The following is a 24629-nucleotide window of genomic DNA, read 5'->3' as shown; positions in this document are numbered from 1 at the left end:
GGTAGTTGGGAGGCGAGGATAGTGCTGGGCAGACTTATAGGGTCTGTGCCAGAGCTGGTGGTTGGGAGGCGGGATTGGTGGTTGGGAGGCGGGGATAGGGCTGGCCAGACTTATACGGTCTGTGCCCTGAAGAGGACAGTACAAATAAAAAAGTAGCACATATGAATTTATCTTCTTAGGCAGACTGGATGGACCGTGCAGGTCTTTTTCTGCCGTCATCTACTATGTTTATGTTTACTATGTTTAGGAGAGTACATAAGTACATAAGTACATAAGTAGTGCCATACTGGGAAAGACCAAAGGTCCATCTAGCCCAGCATCCTGTCACCGACAGTGGCCAATCCAGGTCAAGGGCACCTGGCACGCTCCCCAAACGTAAAAACATTCCAGACAAGTTATACCTAAAAATGAGGAATTTTTCCAGTCCATTTAATAGCGGTCTATGGACTTGTCCTTTAGGAATCTATCTAACCCCTTTTTAAACTCCGTCAAGCTAACCGCCCGTACCACGTTCTCCGGCAATGAATTCCAGAGTCTAATTACACGTTGGGTGAAGAAAAATTTTCTCCGATTCGTTTTAAATTTACCACACTGTAGCTTCAACTCATGCCCTCTAGTCCTAGTATTTTTGGATAGCGTGAACAGTCGCTTCACATCCACCCGATCCATTCCACTCATTATTTTATACACTTCTATCATATCTCCCCTCAGCCGTCTCTTCTCCAAGCTGAAAAGCCCTAGCCTTCTCAGCCTCTCTTCATAGGAAAGTCGTCCCATCCCCACTATCATTTTCGTCGCCCTTCGCTGTACCTTTTCCAATTCTACTATATCTTTTTTGAGATACGGAGACCAGTACTGAACACAATACTCCAGGTGCGGTCGCACCATGGAGCGATACAACGGCATTATAACATCCGCACACCTGGACTCCATACCCTTCTTAATAACACCCAACATTCTATTCGCTTTCCTAGCCGCAGCAGCACACTGAGCAGAAGGTTTCAGCGTATCATCGACGACGACACCCAGATCCCTTTCTTGATCCGTAACTCCTAACGCGGAACCTTGCAAGACGTAGCTATAATTCGGGTTCCTCTTACCCACATGCATCACTTTGCACTTGTCAACATTGAACTTCATCTGCCACTTGCACGCCCATTCTCCCAGTCTCGCAAGGTCCTCCTGTAATCGTTCACATTCCTCCTGCGACTTGACGACCCTGAATAATTTTGTGTCATCGGCGAATTTAATTACCTCACTAGTTATTCCCATCTCTAGGTCATTTATAAATACATTAAAAAGCAACGGACCCAGCACAGACCCCTGCGGGACCCCACTAACTACCCTCCTCCACTGAGAATACTGGCCACGCAATCCTACTCTCTGCTTCCTATCTTTCAACCAGTTCTTAATCCATAATAATACCCTACCTCCGATTCCATGACTCTGCAATTTCTTCAGGAGTCTTTCGTGCGGCACTTTGTCAAACGCCTTCTGAAAATCCAGATATACAATATCAACCGGCTCCCCATTGTCCACATGTTTGCTTACCCCCTCAAAAAAATGCATTAGATTGGTGAGGCAAGACTTCCCTTCACTAAATCCGTGCTGACTTTGTCTCATCAGTCCATGTTTTTGTATATGCTCTGCAATTTTATTCTTAATAATAGCCTCCACCATCTTGCCCGGCACCGACGTCAGACTCACCGGTCTATAATTTCCCGGATCTCCTCTGGAACCTTTCTTAAAAATCGGAGTAACATTGGCTACCCTCCAGTCTTCCGGTATTACACTCGATTTTAGGGACAGATTGCATATTTCTAACAGTAGCTCCGCAAGTTCATTTTTTAGTTCTATTAATACTCTGGGATGAATACCATCAGGTCCCGGTGATTTACTACTCTTCAGCTTGCTGAACTGACCCATTACATCCTCCAAGGTTACAGAGAATTTGTTTAGTTTCTCCGACTCCCCCGCTTCAAATATTCTTTCCGGCACCGGTGTCCCCCCCAAATCCTCCTCGGTGAAGACCGAAGCAAAGAATTCATTTAATTTCTCCGCTACGGCTTTGTCCTCCTTGATCGCCCCTTTAACACCATTTTCGTCCAGCGGCCCAACCGACTCTTTGGCCGGTTTCCTGCTTTTAATGTATCTAAAAAAGTTTTTACTATGTATTTTTGCTTCCAACGCTAATTTCTTCTCAAAGTCCTTTTTTGCCCTCCTTATCTCCGCTTTGCATTTGGCTTGGCATTCCTTATGATCTATCCTGTTACTTTCAGTTGGTTCTCTTCTCCACTTTCTGAAGGATTGTTTTTTGGCTCTAATGATTAGGATACTTGTATACATCCTCAACTACATATATTCAAATAAATGATGTCATCTCTAAACCTTTCACACCAACAAGAGGCACTAGACAGGGTTCCCTCTATCTCCATTATAATTTAATCTAGCTCTTGAACCACTACTTACAGCCATTCGTCAACATCCCCTTATTCATGGTGCTAAAATAGGCCAACAAAATATTAAATTAGCAGCATATGCGGATGACGCTCTATTATTCACCTCTCCTTCCTCAATACCTCACATCCTGTGTTTAATCTCTAAATTCGCTGAAATATCTGGTTATAAATTAAACACCACAAAAACTGAACTTCTACCTATAAATTGTGTTCATCTGAAACGTGTTATTAAACAATATAATATAACAATCAATGGAATGAAAATCAAATTAAGTACCTGGGAGTCCTTTTTGATCCCCTTTAAGGCTTAACTGGTGGGGTAGACTAGAAACCATAAAAATGATGATAGTGCCAAACATTAACTACATTCTTAGCATGCTCCCTCTACTACTGAATCCCTCAACATATAAGAAAGTAGAAGCTAAACTAATACAATTTTAATGGAGTAATAAAACACCTAGAATTTCTGTTAAAAAATTATCAATAGAAATCAAACAAAATAAAACATGGAAAAGAAAATAAGATGATACCTTTTTTATTGGACATAACTTAATACATTTCTTGATTAGCTTTCGAAGGTTGCCCTTCTTCGTCAGATCGGAAATAAGCAAATGTGCTGACAGTGTATATAAGTGAAAACATTCAAGCATTACTATGACAGTAAAATAGATACCATTGGAGATTCCACATGGAATGTTGCTACTATTGGAGATTCTACATGGAATGTTGCTATTCCACTAGCAACATTCCTTGTAGAAGCCTGCGCGGCCACGTTGGTGATCTACAAGGGCCGACTTCTACATGGAATGTTGCTAGTGGAATAGCAACATTCCATGTAGAATCTATAGAAATCAAACAAAATAAAACATGGAAAAGAAATAAGATGATACCTTTTTTATTGGACATAACTTAATACATTTCTTGATTAGCTTTCGAAGGTTGCCCTTCTTCGTCAGATCGGAAATAAGCAAATGTTGGTAGATGACAGTATATATAAGTGAAACATCCAAGTATTACTTTGACAGTCTGACAGGGTGGGAGGGTGGGGGTGGGTAGGAGGTATGCATGGGGACATCAAAGCATTTCATTGATAGTCTAACATTGATAGTCTAAAAGGAGGTGTCAACTTCCCTAGTTTCTAGGAATATCACATATCCTTTCTCTTAAAACAAAACTCAGCATTTATGTATAATGAGGAACAACACATCATTTCATCATGGTTCTATCTTGAATCACTAAAGCAACCAGATACACCAACACATTTCTTTCTCTGGTCTCAACAGACTAAAATTTCTTCCAATGCTTTGTTTAAAACTCTTAAAACTGTTTTCAAAGAACTTGACTCAGTTGTTACACATCCCTTAACACATTCCTTATACATGCCAATTTGGAATAATCCAAAGTTTAAAATGAATAACTCTTGCATTAATTGGATTAATTGGTAAAGGGCTGGCATTTGGTCTCTCAATGATGTCATAAAAGATTACTCTTGGCTTCCCTTTTCCCAATTATGTATAAAATTTGGCCTCACAAACTCTCACTATTATAAATGGATTCAGCTCAAAACATTGTGTAACCAACACATTAGATATAAGTACATTAACCTCAGAGTACCCCACTTGCTGGCAACTATGCAAGCCGCTTATGTCTTCCAAAAACGTTGCATCTAAATGGTATAAAATACTTCAATTAGCTAAATTCAGTTCCCCAGCCGTTACCATGCAATCATGGGAACACGATCTAAACGCCCAACTAAATGAAAAGGCTTGGGGAAAATTTTGGTTCAAAACTACTTGTACCAACACATCAGCGTCCATTTCACAATCCATGTTTTACCTGGCACACAGGGCTCTATGGACTCCAGCTAAACTTGCCAAATTGAATACGACAACAACCAAAAAGAATACGAATAAATGTTGGACATGTGAAATGGAAGTTGGAAACCTTAAGCATATTATTTACTCTTGTTCATTGATTCAAGATTTTTGGAACTCTGTATGGAACACAGTATCATCTACTTTGAATATCCAAGACGTTTTATCATACAACTAGTAAAAAAGGCCCGTTTCGTTATGAAATGAAACGGGCGCTAGCAAGGCAATCCCCCCACCCTCCCTCGCTGTCTCGTTCTGTCCCCTCCGAGTTCCAGACCCCCCTCCCACCCAGTTCAAGGCCACCCTCCCAGTTCAAGGCCTCCCAGCCTCCCACCCACTCAGTTCAATGCCCCCTCACGCCCCTCCCACCGAGTTCTAGACTCCGCCCTCCCTCCGATTTCAACACCCTCCCTCCGCGTTACGGACCCCTGGACCCCCCTCCGTGACCCTGTCGACCCCCCCCCTTCCCGGCAAAAACCATCCCCCGCTGTCGTCACATACCTGTGCTGACGGGGGACCCCAACCCCTGACAGCCGAAGTTCTGTTGTCGTCTGCACCGGCATTGCTTGTTGAATGATCATCTGTTCACATTTTTGTGCGTGTGCGTGCACAACTTAATTAACAAGTCAATCAGTGCTGATAATTGGTACTTAACCAATTAGCAGCACTAATTGGCTTTAATTAGAATTTATGCGCACAACTTTCTAGGCGAATTCTACAATGCGATGCGCATAAATTCTAACGCTTGCAGTCGGAAAGGGGGCATGGCCATGGGTATGGAACGGGCATGTTGTGGGCATTTAAAAAAACTATGCAGACTATTACGGAATATACCCGATCTACGCCTCAGGGGCGTATCTGGACTCTGGCGGTAGGGGGGGCCAGAGCCAGAAGGAGGGGGCACATTTTAGCCCCCCCCCCCAGCGCCACTGATCCCCTCCACCATTTCCGGACCCCCCCCCGCCACTGCCAGACCCCCCCCTCGCCACCAATGACACTCTCCACCCCCTCCCGCCGCCGCCAACCCTCCCCCGCTGCTGTCACTTACCTTTGCTGGCGGGGGACCCCAACCCCCCGCCAGCCGAGGTCCTCTCTTCCATGCAGGCTGCAAGTTGCAATGCGTCCTGTTCTTCGGAGTCTGACGTCCTGCACGTACAACGCGCAGGACGTCAGACTGAGTTCCAAATTCTGAGTCTGACGTCAGACTCAGAAGAACAGGAAGCGTTGCAACTTGCATCCTGCACGGAAGAGAGGACTTCGGCTGGCGGGGGCTTGGGGTCCCCCGCCAGCAAAGATCGGCGACGGGTTGGTGGCGGGCGTGCAGGAGGGAGGGGGAGGTGGAGAGGGTCGATGGTAGGGGGGGTCCAGGGCAAAATCTGCGGGGGCCCAGGCCCCTGTGGCCCCACGCAGATACGCCCCTGCTATGCCTAACTTAGGCGCAGGGATTTAGGCCTGGTTTTAGTCACAAGAACAACACATGTGCATATTCTATAAACTACATGCAACTTTAGGCGCAGTTTATAGAATCAAGCTAACTGCGTGGTTTTTCAACACCGCTTTTGAAGGCACCATTTGTAGAATTCGGCCCATAGCGCATGTTTGCAAGGAGATGTAGGCAGGGCGGAGTCTGGAAGGGACAGGCGGGGCTTCTACTTGCACGTATAACTTCCAGAATACTGCATATTCCACATGTCACTGCCAGACTTGCGCCAGATCATTAATGTCAAATTTAAATAAACATTGACCTCTTTTTATTTGTTTACTTCATTCACATTGTTACTGTTGAATGATGTACATTACATAGTAACATAGTAACATAGTAGATGACGGCAGAGAAAGACCTGCATGGTCCATCCAGTCTGCCCACGATAAACTCATATGTGTATACCTTACCTTGAATTTGTACCTGTCCTTTTCAGGGCACAGACCGTATAAGTCTGCCCAGCAGTATTTCCCGCCTCCCAACCACCAGTCCCGCCTGCCACCACTGGCTCTGGCACAGACCATATAAGTTTGCCCAGCACTATCCTCGCCTCCCAACCACCAGCCCCGCCTCCCATCACCGGCTCCGGCACAGACCCCGTATAAGTCTGCCCTCCCCTATCCTAGCCTCCCAACCATCAACCCCTCTTCCCCCCACCTGCTCCACCACCCAATTTCAGCTAAACTTCTGAGGATCCATTCCTTATGCACAGGATTCCTTTATGCCTATCCCACGCATGTTTGAACTCCGTTACCGTTTTCATCTCCACCACCTCCCGCGGGACATTAACCCTTGATCTTTAATACTTGAATTGAACTGTACATCTACTTATAGCTTATTTTAATTTCTGTACTTTAAATGTAATAATATTCTGTATTTCTCATTCCGGAATGGCGGTCGCCATTACGGCATAATGTAAGCCACATTGAGCCTGCAAAGAGGTGGGGAAATGTGGGATACAAATGCTACAAATAAATAAATAAATAAACAGAGTGGAAGGAGACTTTGTGCCAAAGTTTAGTAATGTAAAGTGTTTGTGAAACGACTTTGCAAAGTGTACGTTGTGCGAAAATAACACAAAAACACCTGGAATGTGGCATTTGGAGTGTTTTCCAGTATTTTGTGTTGTTTTTATTGTGAAGTCACTTCATACTTAGTACAGGAGGTGTGAACTAAACATGGAACTTAGATACAAGTACTGAGGCCTTTCCACGTATTTTCATTGTGTCTGTTAGGGAATCCAACCCGCACGGGGTAACAGGGCATTTCCCCTGGAAAACGAGACTGACTGGGCCCGTTTGAGGAGGCGTCACAGGAGCTCAACTTGCGGACTGGGACGACGATCAAGATGAGGCCAGCAAGATGCTGGCTCTTCCCGCTTTTCCTGCTGGAGATCACAAGAGGTTTCACCCAAGGTCTGTGTGCATTAAATATCCACAGGAAGGGGGGGGTGGGAAGTCATTGTATAGGCAGCTGCCTACATTATGTGACAGGAAAACGTGTGAAGCGCAGAATGCTGCTCCTTACATGCATAATTTATTTTATTTATTTATTGGGTTTTATAACCGCCTTTATGAAGAGATTCACCCAAGGCAGTGTACAGCAGGTACAATTTAACATAAAACGTACAATCTTCTTAACAGCATAACAATAGTAAAATAACCAAGAATAAACATAAACACAATAAATGAGGTAAACTTGAAAACAGTAAATTGAAACCTAATAATAGAACTACCTTGAAACAGTATCAAAAATATATGCATTTAACAGCTCTGGAATTCAAATACCAGAGATATAATACAATGTTAGCATAATACTATTGATCCACCTAATAAACATGAATTAGACATTCATAAACGACCTCTGATAGTGGAAAAGGTGCACTTTCCCCTCATTCTGTTACTTGGCGCCTAAAGGTCCGCAAGTTGTAGAACACTAGCAGTTAACCAAGGGCAGACCAACAGTGATATGGGACCCCGGACAGAAGGGCTCATTCTGGCCCCGCTGCCCACACCTTTGTTTCCTGCACCCCCCCCCCCCCCCCCTACACACTATAACTCCTCAGGCCTATCTTGAAGAGTCCTGGTGGTCTGGTGGCCTCTTCGGGGGTCAGGAAAGAATCCCACTATTACACCTCCCGAAACCTGGTGAAAACGCTGGTGCCCAAGTAAGGCAGGATTCAGTAACAACACGCGTAACTTTTTGTAACGCCCTTGACACGCCCATCCCCTCCCATAGCCACACCCTCTTTTTTTGGTTACATTTGTACCCCGCGCTTTCCCACTCATGGCAGGCTCAATGCGGCTTACATGGGGCAATGGAGGGTTAAGTGACTTGCCCAGAGTCACAAGGAGCTGCCTGTGCCTGAAGTGGGAACCGAACTCAGTTCCTCAGGACCAAAGTCCACCACCCTAACCACTAGGCCACTCCTCCCTTCACTGTTGCTACTATTTGAGATTCTACATGGAATGTTGCTATTCCACTAGCAACATTCCATGTAGAAGAAGTCGGCCCTTGCAGATCACCAATGTGGCCGCGCAGGCTTCTGCTTCTGTGAGTCTGACGTCCTGCACGTACGTGCAGGACGTCAGACTCATAGAGACAGAAGCCTGTGCAGCCTTCTACATGGAATGTTGCTACTGAATAGCAACATTCCATGTAGAATCTCCAATGGTAGCAACATTCCATGTAGAATCTCCAATAGTATCTATTTTATTTTTGTTACATTTGTACCCTGCGCTTTCCCACTCATGGCAGGCTCAATGCGGCTTACATGGGGCAATGGAGGGTTAAGTGACTTGCCCAGAGTCACAAGGAGCTGCCTGTGCCTGAAGTGAGAATCGAACTCAGTTCCTCAGGACCAAAGTCCACCACCTTAACCACTAGGCCACTCCTCCACTCTTTTGAGCTGTACTCTATGAGTTAGGTGCATTGCAAATCCGAATTGGTGCCAGTTAATAATTCTTAGCACCCAATTATTGCCTTCATTTGGCTCCTTAATCAATTAAGTTGCGCAATCTCAGAATCGTGCCCAAATTTGGTGACCTTTATCGAATGCGGGGGAATAAGGCACACATTCGCATGCAAGCGTCAGGCGCTATTCTATAAATTTCAAGTTTATCAAGTTTATTTCAGGATTTACTATCCCGCCCATCAAAAAGAATGTCTGAGGAAGGAAGGGGCGGGGAAGAGCTACAATTTCATACAGGATAGCAGGGCCGCCATGGGGGGGGGGGCAGGAGGGCAAAAATCCCCGGGCCTGGGCCTCCAAGGGGGGCCCGGCGTAGGGGTCGCTCTCTCTCCTGCTCCTGACAGGACTCGGGTGATTGTGTCCCGACAGGAGCAGGAGGGAGAAAACTCCGGCGCTGCCCCCCCCCCCCCTTGGAGGTTGGGGTGGACTTTGAGGAACGGACACAGCAGACTGCTCTTCTTCACAGTCTGCCGCATTGCCTTCCCCTGCGGCTGCTTTTCCCCTCAGGCCGCGCATATGCGACATGAGAGCAGTGGCGTAGCTACGTGGCGCCAGGGGGGGGCCTGGGCCCCCGTAGATTTGGCCCCTGGACCCCCCTGCCAACGACCCTCTCGACACCTCCTCCCGCCGCCAACCCTCCCCCGCCGTCGCCATGGGCTACCTTTGCTGGCGGGGGACCCCAATCCCCGCCAGCCGAGGAGGTCCTTTTCTTCCCGCGAAGGCTTCGTTCTGTTTCTGACGTCCTGCACATTGTACGTGCAGGACGTCAGAAACAGAACGAAGCCTTCGCGGGAAGAAGAGGACCTCCTCGGCTGGCGGGGATTGGGGTCCCCTGCCGGCAAAGGTAGGCGACGGCAGGGGAGGGTTGGCGGCGGGAGGGGGTGTCGAGAGGGTCATTGGCAGGGGGGTCCAGGGCCAAATCTACGGGGTTGAGAGGGGCGGCGGCACGGGTAAAAGTTGGCGGCAGGGGGGGGTCGGTGGCGGCAGGGGGGGGTCGATAATGGCTTGGGGGGCTAAAATGCGCCCCCCTCACCTCGGGCTCTGGACCCCCCTCCCGCCGAAGTCTGGCTACGCCCCTGCATGAGAGAAAAAGCAGCCGCAGGGGAAGGCCACGCGGCAGAAGGAAGAAGAGCAGCGCTGGAGGATGAACTCTTCTGCTGGCCTTGGGATCCCCGCCAGCCAAGGTACTTAACAGTTACGGCGGGTGGGCGGGCGGCAGCAGTGATCGGGGGGGTACCGGGGCCGCGACAGCAGTAGTGATCAGGGGGCGGCAGCAGTGACTACGACAATCCTGGGGGGGCCCGGTAGCAGCCTTGCCCTGGACCCAGCTCAGTGTCTCAGCGGCCCTGCAGGATAGATGAGAGGGAGATAGGAAAGGAGGGCTGAAACTGGTCCACTGAATCCAACATCTTCCATCTCCGTGGATTGTATTAGCAGGATTAGGAGTACGCATCAGAGACGAGGAACGTTTTAAGGTCAATTTTAAAGTTTTGGAGAGATGTCTGTTGCCAAAGAGACTGGGGCACCTTGTTTCAGAGTTCAGGAGCCTGAGCTGAGAAGATTGCCTTCTTGGTATGTTGATGGATTTATCTCCCGGAAAGACGGTAGTATCAGTAAATTTTGAAAAGATGATCTCGAGGTTCTTGTATTTGAATATGGGGTTAACATACAGGAAAGATAAGGTGGTTCACCAGACAGATGAATTTTAAAGACCAAGAGTAAAGTCTTATAGATAATATGGCGGGGCAGGGGGAGCCAATGGGCGTGGAGTAACATGATTGCATTTCTTTTTTCCAGTGATGAGTTTAATGGCAGTATTTGTAGGGCACCTAATATCAGATGTTTTGAGACCTATATAGAGAGAATTACAGTAGTCAAGTGCGAGGGGGTGTACATATGGGTGGGGCTCCCAGTTACACACGCAACTTACAGAATACTGTACATTTAGGCATGTCAACGGTTACTTACACACAGGGCTGGTGTTAGACACTCAGTGGCCCAACTGGGGACTCAGGCTGACCTTCAGCCTATGACTCCTCCAACTTAAGGGGGGGAAGGGAAATGGGACTTGATATACTGCCTTTCTGTGGTTTTTACAACTACATTCAAAGTGGTTTACATAGTATATACAGGTACTTATTTGTACTTGGGACAATGGAGGGTTAAGTGACTTGCCCAGAGTCACAAGGAGCTGCAGTGGGAATTGAACCCAGTTCCCCAGGATCAAAGTCCACTGCACTAACCACTAGGCTACTCCTCCACTAGCAACATTCCATGTACAATCTCAAATAATATCAACGGAATCTCAACATTCCATGTAGAATCTCCAATAATAGCAAGTAGAATCTCAAATAGTAGCAACATTCCATTTAGAATCTCAAATAGGGAAAGGGAAATGAGACTTGATATAGTGGTTTATATATTATATACAGGTACTTATTTGTACCTGGGGCAATAGAGGGTTAAGTGACTTGCCCAGAGTCACAAGGAGCTGCAGTGGGAATTGCACTCAATGGTAAGGAAGAGTAAGCCCTCTTTGCAAAGAATATGTATTCTCATAGGTACATAAGTATTGTCATACTGGGACGGACTGAAGGACCATCAAGCTCAGTATCCTGGTTCCAACAGTGGCCAATCCAGGTCACAAGTACCTGGCAAGGACCCAAAACAGTATAATACATTTTATGCTGCTTATCCTAGAAATAAGCAGTAGATTTTCCCCAAGTTCATTTTAATAATGGTCTATGGAATTTCCTTTAGAAAGCCAGCCAAACATTTTTTTAAACCCTGCTAAGCTAACTGCTTTACTACATTCTCTGGCAACGAATTCCAGAGTTTAATTACACATAGTTCAATTAACAAACAAACAAACAAAAAGAACAAAACAGGGATTCCCAGATATGGCATGAGAAACAACATGAAATGAACAATTTCCAGCTGTCCATCCCTACTTATACATAAATGCCGATTTACTTCTCTATAACAAAATGAAGGTGATTGATAAAAAACTCCTTAATTATTATAAACAGCCACTAAAGCAAATGTTTACCTCTAGGACTAGGGGGCACGAAATGAAGCTGCTAAATAGTAAATTTAAAACAAAATGGGGATTGACACGCGGCCCACTGGACCACCAGGGCTCCATTCATGTGAGGGAATGCCAGGGGGGTTAGGGGGGCTGGAGACCCCCCAGATCTCCAGCTCCCCTGAACCTGTATTAGGGGGGTCAGGGGGATGGGGGGGTTGACTCACGGCCCACTGGGCCACCAGGGCTTTATATGAGGGGCCGGGGGGGGGGGTAAGAGGGATCTCCAGCCTCCCCAAACTTGTGTCAGGGGGGGTCAGAGGGAATGGAGGTCTGCAGGACCTCCAGCCCCCCGTGTCACTTGGCTCAGGGTGGGGGTACTTGGGGTCTGGTGGTCCCATGGACCTCCAGCCCCTGTGTTTGACAGGTCTGGGCTTTTGACAGCCTTGACCTGTCAAACAAGTGCGGGAGGATTGTGCTCTAGCGCACGCTCAGGCACAATCCTCCCGCACTTTTATCCTATGATCAGAGAGAACAGTGTGCTTCAATTTGCATGCTATTATCTCTGATCACAGGGGCGGTAAAGCCCCATGGTGTTCTAGCGCTATTTTTAGAGCAGCGCGGGGCTTTCAAACATCTGTCCATCAATACTGAGCCTGCAAATAGGTGGGAAAATGTGGGGTACAAATGCAACAAATTAATAAATAAATATGTAATTAAAGTCTGGAATTTGTTGCCAGAGAATGTGGTAAAAGCAGCAGGACTTAAAAAAGGTTTGCATACGTTCCTAAAAGAAAAGTCCATAAGCCATTATTAAGATGGACTTGAGAAAATCCACCGCTTATTTCTAGGATAAGCAGCATAAGATCTGTTTTACTGATCTGGGATCTTGCTAGGAACTTGCGACCTGGATTAACCACTGTTGGAAACAGGATGCTGGGTTTGATGGACCCTTTGGTCTGTCCCAGTATGGCAACATTTATGTTCTTATCATAACATGTTAAAGATTCTCTACATTTTTTTTCTTTATATAAAAAATGTTTAGTTAAACTATAAAGTTTTGTTTGTCAAGTGTTAGATCCAGTCTACCTCAGTGATTTCACTACAACGGTTGGGAATCACTATAAATTCATAAACAGTGCACTTCTCTGAGCCTTTTTTTTTTTAGTTACTTTTCTTGGTTCAATAAATCTATTTTCTACATGTATAGAGCACCAATGGGTTCTAAAGGTTATTCCTAAGTGTTAAATCTTCAGACTATCCAACACCAGCTTTGTCTAATCAGCTTCAGGAAACTTGTAGCAGGCTTGGAGTGGGGGCCCAGTCAGAGACCTCTGGCTGAGGACTCTCATCTCAGGGGTGGGGGGCATTGCAAGGAGAGATTTTTATTTTTATTACATTTGTACCCCGCACTTTCCCACTCATGGCAGGCTCAATGCGGCTTACATGGGGCAATGGAGATTGCAAATAGAGGGCTCCTAGTGTCAGATCCAAGGCCTGGTTCCGACTGAACTGGATACTGCTCGGAACAAAAAAAAAAAACAACCAAAGAATAATGTTGGACCAGAGAGGAATCCATTGAAGCATTCGACATCCCTTAACATATGTCTGACCCTTCGTACAAATGAGACCCTACAATGATCGGCACGAAGCTGTTCTATGGCCTGCGGTTGATATCTGTTCAGTTTTCTAAATCTAAAAATTTTCAGTTACTGCAGAGGAAATGCCTTAGGACACAGGAGCTGTGACATCATCGGACAGCGCCATCCTACTGGTTGATGATGTCACAGCCCAGGAAATAATCGGTCTCAGATTTGAATGCCCTCCAGCCTCCATCTTGTTTCCTTCAGCGAAGCACGAGTGTCTAGTGTGTTCCCACAAGCTGAGCTGTGCGGAGGAGGCAAAAACCCAAAGGAACTGGGAAAAACCTCAGAAATAAAGAGATGGAAAAGCAGTTACCTTGAACTCAGTGCTTAAACATTTTAACAAATTGTTAGGAATGTAGGCCCCATGAGCAGGAGGAGTGGAATACAGCACAGCCTTTGTATTTGTCATTTGAAGACAGTACCACCAGGAAAATGCATTATCAGACGTATATACCATTTTTCCAGTCCCATTCTGTCTGAACTTGATGTACTGAAAATGAATTAAGGGTTGCATTGAAGTCTGAATCCTTAAGTGGCCTCCCCTGCACGATCTTTAAGCAGAATAGGTTGGTGACATCAGTACCAGAGTGGGAAAATGACCCCTCCTTTGAGCACAACCTCAGTCCTAAGAGCCCTGCTTTGGAGCTAGAATTCCTGGCATTTCCTCAAACGTAACATCAGTAGAGGAGTAATATAATGGTTTAGCAAGAATGACCGAGGCTGCTAACACTTTAAAAAATAATCAATTTATTGAGACATGAGCCAGGGGCGTAGCCAGATGACCAATTTTGGGTGGGCCTGAGCCCAAGGTGGGTGGGCATGGAATTTGCCCCCCCCCCCCCAGGTACCCCTCCAGTTTGCTCATCTCTCCACCCCTCCCTGCCCACAAACCCCAAATATTAAATACTTGAGCTGGCGGGGATCCCTAAACTCTGCCAGCTGAAGATTTCCTCCTCCTACTCGAGCAGCCAGCACTCTTCCAAACGGCAGCCGACAGCACTTGCCTCAAATTGATGCTGTTGCCGGCAGGCTGTGCATGCTCAGTGCTTTTGCATGTGCGAAAACTGGGCAAGTGCAGAAGGGCCGGTCTCAGCGTCAGCTCAAGGCAAATGCTGCTGGCTGACAAAATTTGGAAGAGCGCTGGCTGCCCAAGGACAGAAAATCTTCAGCTGGTAAGAGTGTCACAATCTTGGGTGGGCCTGAGTCCAAAGTGAGTAGGCCCTGGCCCGCTCTGGCCCACCTGTGGCTAAGCCATGAGCACTCAAGGACCACAGCCCACTTGGTTTAGAGCAATAGACGCAGAACCAGAGAGGAACATAAGAATAGCCATACTGGGTCAGACCAAAGGTCCATCCAGCCAGTAGCGTAGCCAGACCTCATTTTTTGGGTGGGCCTGGGGCTGGACTGGGTGGGCATGACCCACATATTTCCTCTCTGTCCATCCCCCTCCCGTAAAGATATCTTCTGGAGGCCCCCATTGCTTGAGAAGTCTCATCCGTGCGCCAGTCACCAGCGTGGCGGGAAGCAGCGTTCAGCAGCGTTGCCTGCGTGCCTGCCTTTTAAAATAATTCATTTCCCCAGGCTCTGCTGCATTTGCTTCTTCGCCCGTCGCAAAGTGCTGCCGTTCGTACAGGCAGCTCCGCTCCCCTTTGTCGGGTCCATCTGGCCCTCTCTGATCCACTTCCTGTAGTGGATACGTAGGGCCAGATGGACGCGGCAAAGGGGAGTGGAGCTGCCTGTGCAAACGGCAGTGCTTTGCGACGGGCGAAGAAGTAAATGCAGCGGAGCCTGGGGAGACTAATTATTTTAAAAGGCAGGCAACGCTGCTGAACGCTGCTTCCCGGACCTGGCGGAGCCGCGGGAGAAAAGGCAGCGACAGCAGCAGGATGTTGGATGGGCGGGCCTGGAGGGAAAGTGGCTGGGCCTGGGACCATCCAGGCCCACCCGTGGCTACGCCCCTGCATCCAGCCAAGTATCCAGCTTCTGACAGTGGCCAATCCAGGTCACAAGTACCTGGCAGAATCCCAAGAAATAGCAAGATTCCGACCTCCAGGGATAAGTAGTGGGCTTCCCCTGGACTAAGTTAATAATCCAGCTGCACTGAGGGGGAATGTTATCAAGGTGTGCTCTTACTGCCCCTTGATTTGCCATGGGAGTCACCATCCTGTGGTATAACAGTCTCACAAGCGGCTGACTATCATGGTAAAAGAATAACACACCTTGCAAGACACCCCACAAGCAGCATTATTTTAACGGCCTGGAGCATCAGGCCGCCAAGCCGCAGGCCGATGCTCCTAGCTGTGACTTCCAAAGTCTCCCTCCCCAATCCCAACCCTTATGAATACGAGCTCCTCCCCCAAACAAGGCCCCTGATCCATCCCCCCCCCCCCCCCCGCCAAAGTAGAGCCTCCTGAACTCCTCCCCCCCAACCAAGCCCCCACCCTTGTGCTGGAATTTTAATTGCCTGGTGGTCTAGGGGTCTCGAGGTAGGAGTGATCCTTAGCCACTTCTGGCATTTCAACACTGTCCCTCAAAATGGCATGACTACAACTAAGGGTCAAAACAAAAAAACAGCCCCACGGGCCTTTAAAAATGGAACACAGTTCTTTCATGAATGAGCCTTGACAAAAAGACCCGACACGGGCCGTGTTTCGGTGACTAGCACCTGCGTCAGGGGTCACAGTGATGACGTGGAAAAGTCGGGGAATAACTCGAATATATTCCTCTACAGTATATTATTCCTTACCCCACGTCTCACATAGTAAAAGCTACAAAGCAACAAGGCACTTTCACTTTCTGTATCCAAACGGATGAAAAGCTGTGCTCTCAAAAGGCTCTGCTTTTAATAGCACGTCACACAGGGTGCAAAAAAGATGTAATTAACTTAAATGAAAACACCCGATCTCAGAAAAACATCTAAAAAGTGGCATAAAGCAGCGTTTGGACTTTTTTCTCACAAAAACATCCAAATCAGTATTTTCAAAATCTATTTTTAGACGTTTTTCTATGAAGTCTGTCAGAAGTGCATCCAAATCTCAAGGGGCATGTTCAGGGCGGAACTTGGGCGTTCCTAAGATGTAGACGTTTTTCAGCCATAATGGAACAAAACAAAACCATCCAGTACTAAAACTTAGACTTTTTGAGTTAGACCTGTTTTTATAACGATAAAGGCACAAAAAGGAGCTCTAAATACCCAGATGACCACTGGAGGGAATCAGGGATGACCTCCCCTTATTCCCCCAGTAGTCACTAACCCCCCTCCCACCCTCCCTCCCCCAAAACAAATGAAAAACATTACTTGCCAGTCTCTATGCCAGCCTCAGATGTTATGCTCAGGTCCATTAGAACAGCATGCAGGTCCCTGAAGTAGTCTAGTGGTGGACTCAGGCTCCTACCTCTCCCTACCTGTTACACTTTGTGGAGGAAACTGTGATCCCTCCAAAACTCACCAGAAACCCACTGTTCCCACATATAGGTGCCCCCTTCTCCTGTAAGGGCTATGGTAGTGGTGTACAGTGGGGGTAGTGGGTGGCTTTTGGGGGGCTCAGCAGACAAGGTAAGGGAGCAATGGTGCATTTTATGAAGTCCACTGCAGTGCCCTCTAGGGTGCCCTATTGCTGTCCTGGGATATCAGGGGGACCAGTCTACTAAAAATGCTGGTTCCTTCTACAACCCAATGGCTTGATTTTCTACATTTTGCACTTGGATGTTTTGGGGTTTTTTTGTTTTTTTTTCGAAAATGGACCAAAAAACAAAACATCCAAATCACAAAACCTTTTTCAAAATGGTATTTTTGAAAAAAAAAAATTTTGACGTTCTTCTTTTTTGAAAATGGCCTTTTTTCCTATTCAGATGTTGAAAGTTGGACTTAGACATCATATGGAAAATGCTCCTCAAAGGCTCTGTTGACCAGAGCCTTTTCTAAAATACATCCCCCCCCCCCCCCCCATTTACTAAGCTATGCTAGCTGCTGCCGGGTGGCAATGCCGACATCCCATGCAAAGTGAATGGGTTGTGTCGCCATTAGCACACAGCAACTGCTACCTTGGCTAAGGATGTACTGAAGAGCACAAGTGGAGGAGTAGCCTAGTGATTAGTGCAGTGGACTTTGATCCTGGGGAAGGGGGTTCGATTCCCACTGCAGCTCCTTCTGACTCTGGGCAAGTCACTTAACTCTCCATTGCCCCTGGTACAAAATAAGTACTTGAATATATGTAAACCACTTTGAATGTAGGTTGCAAAAACCACAGAAAGGCAGCATGTCAAGTCCCAGTTCCCTTTCCCTATTTAAGATTCTACATGGAATGTTAATGTTGCTATTCCACTAGCAACATTCCATGTAGAAGCCTGCCTAGCAGATCAGCAACGCGGACGCGCAGGCTTCTGTTTCTGAGTCTGATGTCCTGCACATACGTGCACATAGAATGTTGCCAGTGGAGGAGTAGCCTAGTGGTTACTGTAGTGGACTTTGATCCTGGGGAACTGGGTTCAATTCCCACTACAGCTCCTTGTGACTCTAGGCAAGTCACTTAACCCTCCATTGCCCCAGGTATAAATAGGTACCTACAGTGGGGGAAATAAGTATTTGATCCCTTGCTGATTTTGTAAGTTTGCCCACTGACAAAGACATGAGCAGCCCATAATTGAAGGGTAGGTTATTGGTAACAGTGAGAGATAGCACATCACAAATTAAATCCGGAAAATCACATTGTGGAAAGTATATGAATTTATTTGCATTCTGCAGAGGGAAATAAGTATTTGATCCCCCACCAACCAGTAAGAGATCTGGCCCCTACAGATCAGGTAGATGCTCCAAATCAACTCGTTACCTGCATGACAGACAGCTGTCGGCAATGGTCACCTGTATGAAAGACACCTGTCCACAGACTCAGTGAATCAGTCAGACTCTAACCTCTACAAAATGGCCAAGAGCAAGGAGCTGTCTAAGGATGTCAGGGACAAGATCATACACCTGCACAAGGCTGGAATGGGCTACAAAACCATCAGTAAGACGCTGGGCGAGAAGGAGACAACTGTTGGTGCCATAGTAAGAAAATGGAAGAAGTACAAAATGACTGTCAATCGACAAAGATCTGGGGCTCCACGCAAAATCTCACCTCGTGGGGTATCCTTGATCATGAGGAAGGTTAGAAATCAGCCTACAACTACAAGGGGGGAACTTGTCAATGATCTCAAGGCAGCTGGGACCACTGTCACCACGAAAACCATTGGTAACACATTACGACATAACGGATTGCAATCCTGCAGTGCCCGCAAGGTCCCCCTGCTCCGGAAGGCACATGTGACGGCCCGTCTGAAGTTTGCCAGTGAACACCTGGATGATGCCGAGAGTGATTGGGAGAAGGTGCTGTGGTCAGATGAGACAAAAATTGAGCTCTTTGGCATGAACTCAACTCGCCGTGTTTGGAGGAAGAGAAATGCTGCCTATGACCCAAAGAACACCGTCCCCACTGTCAAGCATGGAGGTGGAAATGTTATGTTTTGGGGGTGTTTCTCTGCTAAGGGCACAGGACTACTTCACCGCATCAATGGGAGAATGGATGGGGCCATGTACCGTACAATTCTGAGTGACAACCTCCTTCCCTCCGCCAGGGCCTTAAAAATGGGTCGTGGCTGGGTCTTCCAGCACGACAATGACCCAAAACATACAGCCAAGGCAACAAAGGAGTGGCTCAGGAAGAAGCACATTAGGGTCATGGAGTGGCCTAGCCAGTCACCAGACCTTAATCCCATTGAAAACTTATGGAGGGAGCTGAAGCTGCGAGTTGCCAAGCGACAGCCCAGAACTCTTAATGATTTAGAGATGATCTGCAAAGAGGAGTGGACCAAAATTCCTCCTGACATGTGTGCAAACCTCATCATCAACTACAGAAGACGTCTGACCGCTGTGCTTGCCAACAAGGGTTTTGCCACCAAGTATTAGGTCTTGTTTGCCAGAGGGATTAAATACTTATTTCCCTCTGCAGAATGCAAATAAATTCATATACTTTCCACAATGTGATTTTCCGGATTTAATTTGTGATGTGCTATCTCTCACTGTTACCAATAACCTACCCTTCAATTATGGGCTGCTCATGTCTTTGTCAGTGGGCAAACTTACAAAATCAGCAAGGGATCAAATACTTATTTCCCCCACTGTATATATACTATGTAAACCACTTTGAATGTAGTTGCAAAAAAAAAAAAACCTCAGAAAAGCAGTATATCAAGTCCCATTTCCCTTTCCCCCTTTCCCTTATGACATCACAATATCATAAGTGAGCCAAGTATCGGGCAATCAAGCCATTGTGACATCACTGATGAGGTTGACTCTTATTGGTGGAATGAGTGGAGGAGTAGCCTAGTGGTTGGTGCAGCGGACTCTGATTCCGGGGAACTGAGTTTAATTCCCACAGCAGCTCCTTGTGACTCTGGGCAAGTCACTTAACCCTCCATTGCCCCTGGTACAAAATAAGCACCTGAATATATGTAAACCGCTTTGAATGTAGTTGCAGAAACCTCAGAAAGGCGGTATATCAAGTCCCATTTCCCTTCCCCTTCCCTTTTGTAAAATACATATAAGTGCACATGTATTTGCTGACATATGCAGAAACAGAAAGCTGCATGACCTCGGGACTGCCACTTGGAAGCGGCGATTATGTAACATCCACGTATGGTTCCATTTTACAAAGCCAGACAGGTTGTGAATGCTGCCAATTAAGTAGGGAAGCTGCAATTTTTATTTTTCTTTATTTTGGAGGCAGAAATAAACAACGGGAGATTAAGGAGAATTTCTCCTTTAATCCCTCTTCTAAAGCCCTGGCAAAAACCAAGTATGTTCTATTTTTAAATCTCTTTATTGGATACAGTCAAAAGGATAATACAAACAGTATTAACAGGCAGTGTTTTTGTCTTTCATGTTAAGCAAAGTTATCATGACATCAAACAAGCGTTAATTCAAAACAAAGGTTGCAGCAGAAAACAAACCCAGACTATCCAGCAACAACTTCTTAATATAATGAATTACTGCTTCGTCGAATATTAAAATTACTAAGCACTTGTATCTCCTCTATACTACCCTCTCTAACTACCTTTTCTAATACTATTCTCCCCAGAAAGCAGTCAGTCCCTTGTTCAAAACCCTGGACTCAAGCCGAAGTAATGTTCAGAACCAGGCTACGGTTTCAGTGTGGCAAAGCGACCCAGTAAAATTCCCAATCCAGTGAAATGTTTGCCCCCCCCCCCCCCCCCCTCTGGGCGTTCAGTCCATGAGCAGCATATTTAACAACAATGAATTCCAGTGCACCCAGGGAGGGGAGGCAAAGGACCCCTAGCCATTTGCCCCCACCTGCAATGCAGCCAACATGGAGAGACCTTCGGAAAAACAGACATTCAGGCTGTAAAAGACAGCAACACTTCACAATTTTCTCCAACCAGATCGCCAGATTTTTCCAAAAGACCTGGATGTTTGGACAAAGCCAAAACATAGGCCCCAGTCTGGCTTTGTCTGCTCTGGCCCCACCTGAAAGCTCTCCGAGGGACTACATGGACCTGGAGCAAACATTTATACTGGATTTCTCTTAACAAAACATGAATAGGAACCATTGCTCTGCATTTAAAGTTGTCCTTCAGGAGTTCCAAATTAATGGGAAGGCCCAGTTCACCACCCCACTCAAGAGCTAGGGCAATAAAGTTAAAAGCAGTGAGGAGAGCCAACAGAAACAGAACCTCATGACAATCAGACAGCCAAACTTCCCCTTGATCCCTCAATTGAAAGGGACACTTCAATGTCTCTGCTTTTGCAGAGCTTAGACAAAATTTTGGGAAGCCCAAATCTGTAGCCTGTAACTGAAAGGGGCTATTGAAGGTTGGAATGAGAGTAGCTGATCTTCTCCATCAAAAACATCACCCATCCAAGACAAGCCTCTGTGAAGCCAAAAACAAAACATCACTCCCTCCATCCCAGGGAAATCCAAATTCTCCAATGAGAGCAAAGGAGAAACATACGTGGAAGACCTCTGCCATATCAATCTCATGTATCTGTATATCACTTGGAGGGACATTTTCGATCGTGGACACCCATCTCTAAGGGCGGCCATCTCCGGACGGGGCCAACTGTATTTTTGAAACGAGATGGCCGGCCTTCTTTCGTTTCGATAATACGGTTGGGGCCGCCCAAATGTCAGAGATTGCCGGGTTTGAGATGGCCGGCATCGGTTTTCGCTGATAATGGAAACTAATGCAGGCGTTCTCAAACCCGGCCAAATCCAAGGCATTTGGTCGTGGGAGGAGCCAGCATTTGTAGTGCACTGGTCCCCCTCACATGTCAGGACACCAACCGGGCACCCTAGGGGGCACTTCTAAAAATTTAAAAAAAAAAAAAAAGCTCCCAGGTGCATAGCTCCCTTACCTTGGGTGCTGAGCCCCCCAAACCCACAACTCTACATCATTACCATAGCCCTTATGGGTGAAGGGGGGCACCTACATGTGGGTACAGTGGGTTTTGGGGGGGGGTTGAAGGGCTCCCATTTACCACCACAAGTGTAACAGGTAGGGGGGGATGGGCCTGGGTCCACCTGGGTGAAGTCCACTGCACCCAGTAAAACTGCTCCAGGGACCTGTATACTGCTGCGATGGACCCGCGTATGACATTTGAGGCTGGCATAGAGGCTGGCAAAAAAAGTTTTTAAAGTTGTATTTTTGAGGGTGGGAGGGGGTTAGTGGCCACTGGGGGAGTCAGGGGAGGTGATCCTCGATTCCCTCCGGCTTCTTTTTTCCATTATCGGGCGAAGCCGGCCATCTCAAAACATGGCCCCATCCCGCCTTCGTTACCCTATCGAAACGGCCCCCTGAAGTCTGGCCGGCTCAGCGATGAAAAGCAGTTGAAGCCGGCCAAAATTGGCTTTCGATTATACCGATTTGGCCGACTTCAGGAGATCGCCGGCCATCTCCCGATTTGTGTCGGAAGATGGCCGGCGATCTCTTTTGAAAATAAGCTGGTTGGTGTCTGAAGCCACTGCCAAACTGTGGGGTCCTTTTACTAAGGTGCGCTGAAAAGTGGCCTGCGCTAGTGTAGGTGCGTGTTTTGAATGCGCGCAGATCCATTTTTCAGCATACCTATAAAAAAATGCCTTTTGGGGGGGGGGGGGGGTGCGAAAATGGACCTGCAGCAAAATGAAAATTGGCGCGCATCCATTTTGGGTCTGAGACATTATCGCCATCAATTTACTAAGTGCCAAGGTCTCACACGTTAACCGGGCGGTAATGGTCAGCGTGCATTCAAATGCCAATTACCGCCCGCGCGCCAGAATATAACATTATTTTCCGGCACGCGTAGAGGACGCACATAAAAAATGAAATTACCGCCCAGGCCACGCAGTAGCTGGGCGGTAATTCCAAATTGACACACATTGGGTGTGCGTAGGAGCCTATCCACCTTATAATCGAAAGAGAAAAACGCCTAGATTTCGACCAAAATCGGGAGATAGACGTTTATCTCACAAAAACGAATAAATCGGTATAATCGAAAGCCGATTTTGGACGTTTTCAACTGCACTCCATCGTGGATGCGGACAAAGTTGATGGGGGCATGTCAGAGGTGTGGCGAAGGTGGAACTGGGGCGTGGTTATCGGCCGAGGAGAGATGTACGCGTTAGGGCGATAATCGAAAAAATAAAGGCGTTTTTAGCGAACATTTAGGACACTTTTGTTGGACCCTTTTTTCACACAAACAGGTCCCAAAAAAGTGCTCTAAATGACCAGATGACCATCGGAGGGAATCGGGGATGACCTCCCCTGACTCCCCCAGTGGTCACTAACCCCCTCCCACCACAAAAAAATGATGTTTCACAACTTTTTATTTTCACCATCAAATGTCATACCCACCTCCCTGGCAGCAGTATGCAGGTCCCTGGAGCAGTTGTTAGGGGGTGCAGTGGACTTCAGGCAGGTGGACCCAGGCCCACCCCCCCCCTACCTGTTACAATTGTGCTGCTTAATGCTTATTAGTCGTCCAACCCCCCCCCCCCAAACCCACTGTACCCACATGTAGGAGCCCCCCTTCACCCCTTAGGGCTATAATAATGGTGTAGACTTGTGGGCAGTGGGTTTTGAGGGGGATTTGGGGGGTTCAACACACAAGGGAAGGGTGCTATGCACCTGGGAGCTCTTTTACCTTTTTTTTTTTTTTTTTGTAAAAGTGCCCCCTAGGGTGCCCGGTTGGTGTCCTGGCATGTGAGGGGGACCAGTGCACTACGAATCCTGGCCCCTCCCACGAACAAATGCCTTGGATTTATTCGTTTTTGAGCTGGGCGCTTTCATTTTCCATTATCGCTGAAAAACAAAAACGCCCAGCTCACAAATTGTCGAATAAAACATGGACGTCTATTTTTTGCGAAAATACGGTTCGGTCCGCCCCTTCACGGACCCGTTCTTGGAGATAAACGCCCATGGAGATAGACGTTTTCGTTCGATTATGCCCCTCCACGCGGTTTAGTAAAAGGGCCCCTGCGTCACCTTAGAGTGGAGCATGAAATTCCCCGACAGGAAGCCAGATAAGCTCGTCACCCAATCCCTAAAATGGCACAGTACCAGGCTAAATATTAAATTACTACTACTACTACTATTTAACATTTCTAAAGCGCTACTAGGGTTACGCAGCACTGTACAATTTAACATAGAGGGACAGTCCCTGCTCAAAGAGCTTACAATCTAAAGGGCACGTGAACAGTCAGTTTGATAGGAGCAGACAAATTGGGGCAGTCTGGATTTCCTGACTTTTTACCACAAGTTCACAAAAGCGCTCCTTAATCTCAGGGCCTCCGAGAGAGGGGGCGGGGGGGGGGCAAAATTCCCCGGGCCCGGGCCTCCAGGGGGGACAAGCGACGGGGTCTCTCTCTCTCTCTCTCTCCTCCTGACGGGACCTGGGTGATCGTGTCCCGACAGGAACAGGAGAGAGAAAACTCTGGCACCGGGCCCCCCCTTGGAGCCTGGGGAGAACCTTGAGGAACAGACACAGAAGGCTGCTCTTCTCCACATTCTGCCGCATTGCCTTCCCCTGCGGCTGCTTTTCCCCTCAGGCTGCGCATGCGCGGCCTGAGAGAAAAAGCAGCCGCACGGGAAGGCCACATGGTAGAAGGAAGAAGTGCAGAGCTGGAGGACGAACTCGTCTG

At 47.2% G+C, this 24629-nt stretch overlaps 1 protein-coding gene across 1 annotated transcript in view; it reads left to right on the top strand.

Annotated features, from left to right (window-relative positions):
• Window positions 1-24629, top strand: part of CILP (cartilage intermediate layer protein) — a 91863-nt gene that overhangs the window by 15922 nt on the left and 51312 nt on the right. The window contains exon 2 of the mRNA XM_030190459.1: window positions 7052-7231. Coding sequence (XP_030046319.1) covers window positions 7165-7231 — 67 coding nt within the window. The 5' untranslated portion in view covers window positions 7052-7164. The remainder of the gene's footprint in view (window positions 1-7051; window positions 7232-24629) is intronic.

The sequence above is a fragment of the Microcaecilia unicolor genome, chromosome 1 (assembly GCF_901765095.1).
Source record: "Microcaecilia unicolor chromosome 1, aMicUni1.1, whole genome shotgun sequence".
Lineage (NCBI taxonomy): Eukaryota > Metazoa > Chordata > Amphibia > Gymnophiona > Siphonopidae > Microcaecilia > Microcaecilia unicolor.
The sequence above is the reverse complement of the archived record's forward strand: the minus strand, read 5'-3'. Positions and strand labels throughout refer to the sequence as shown.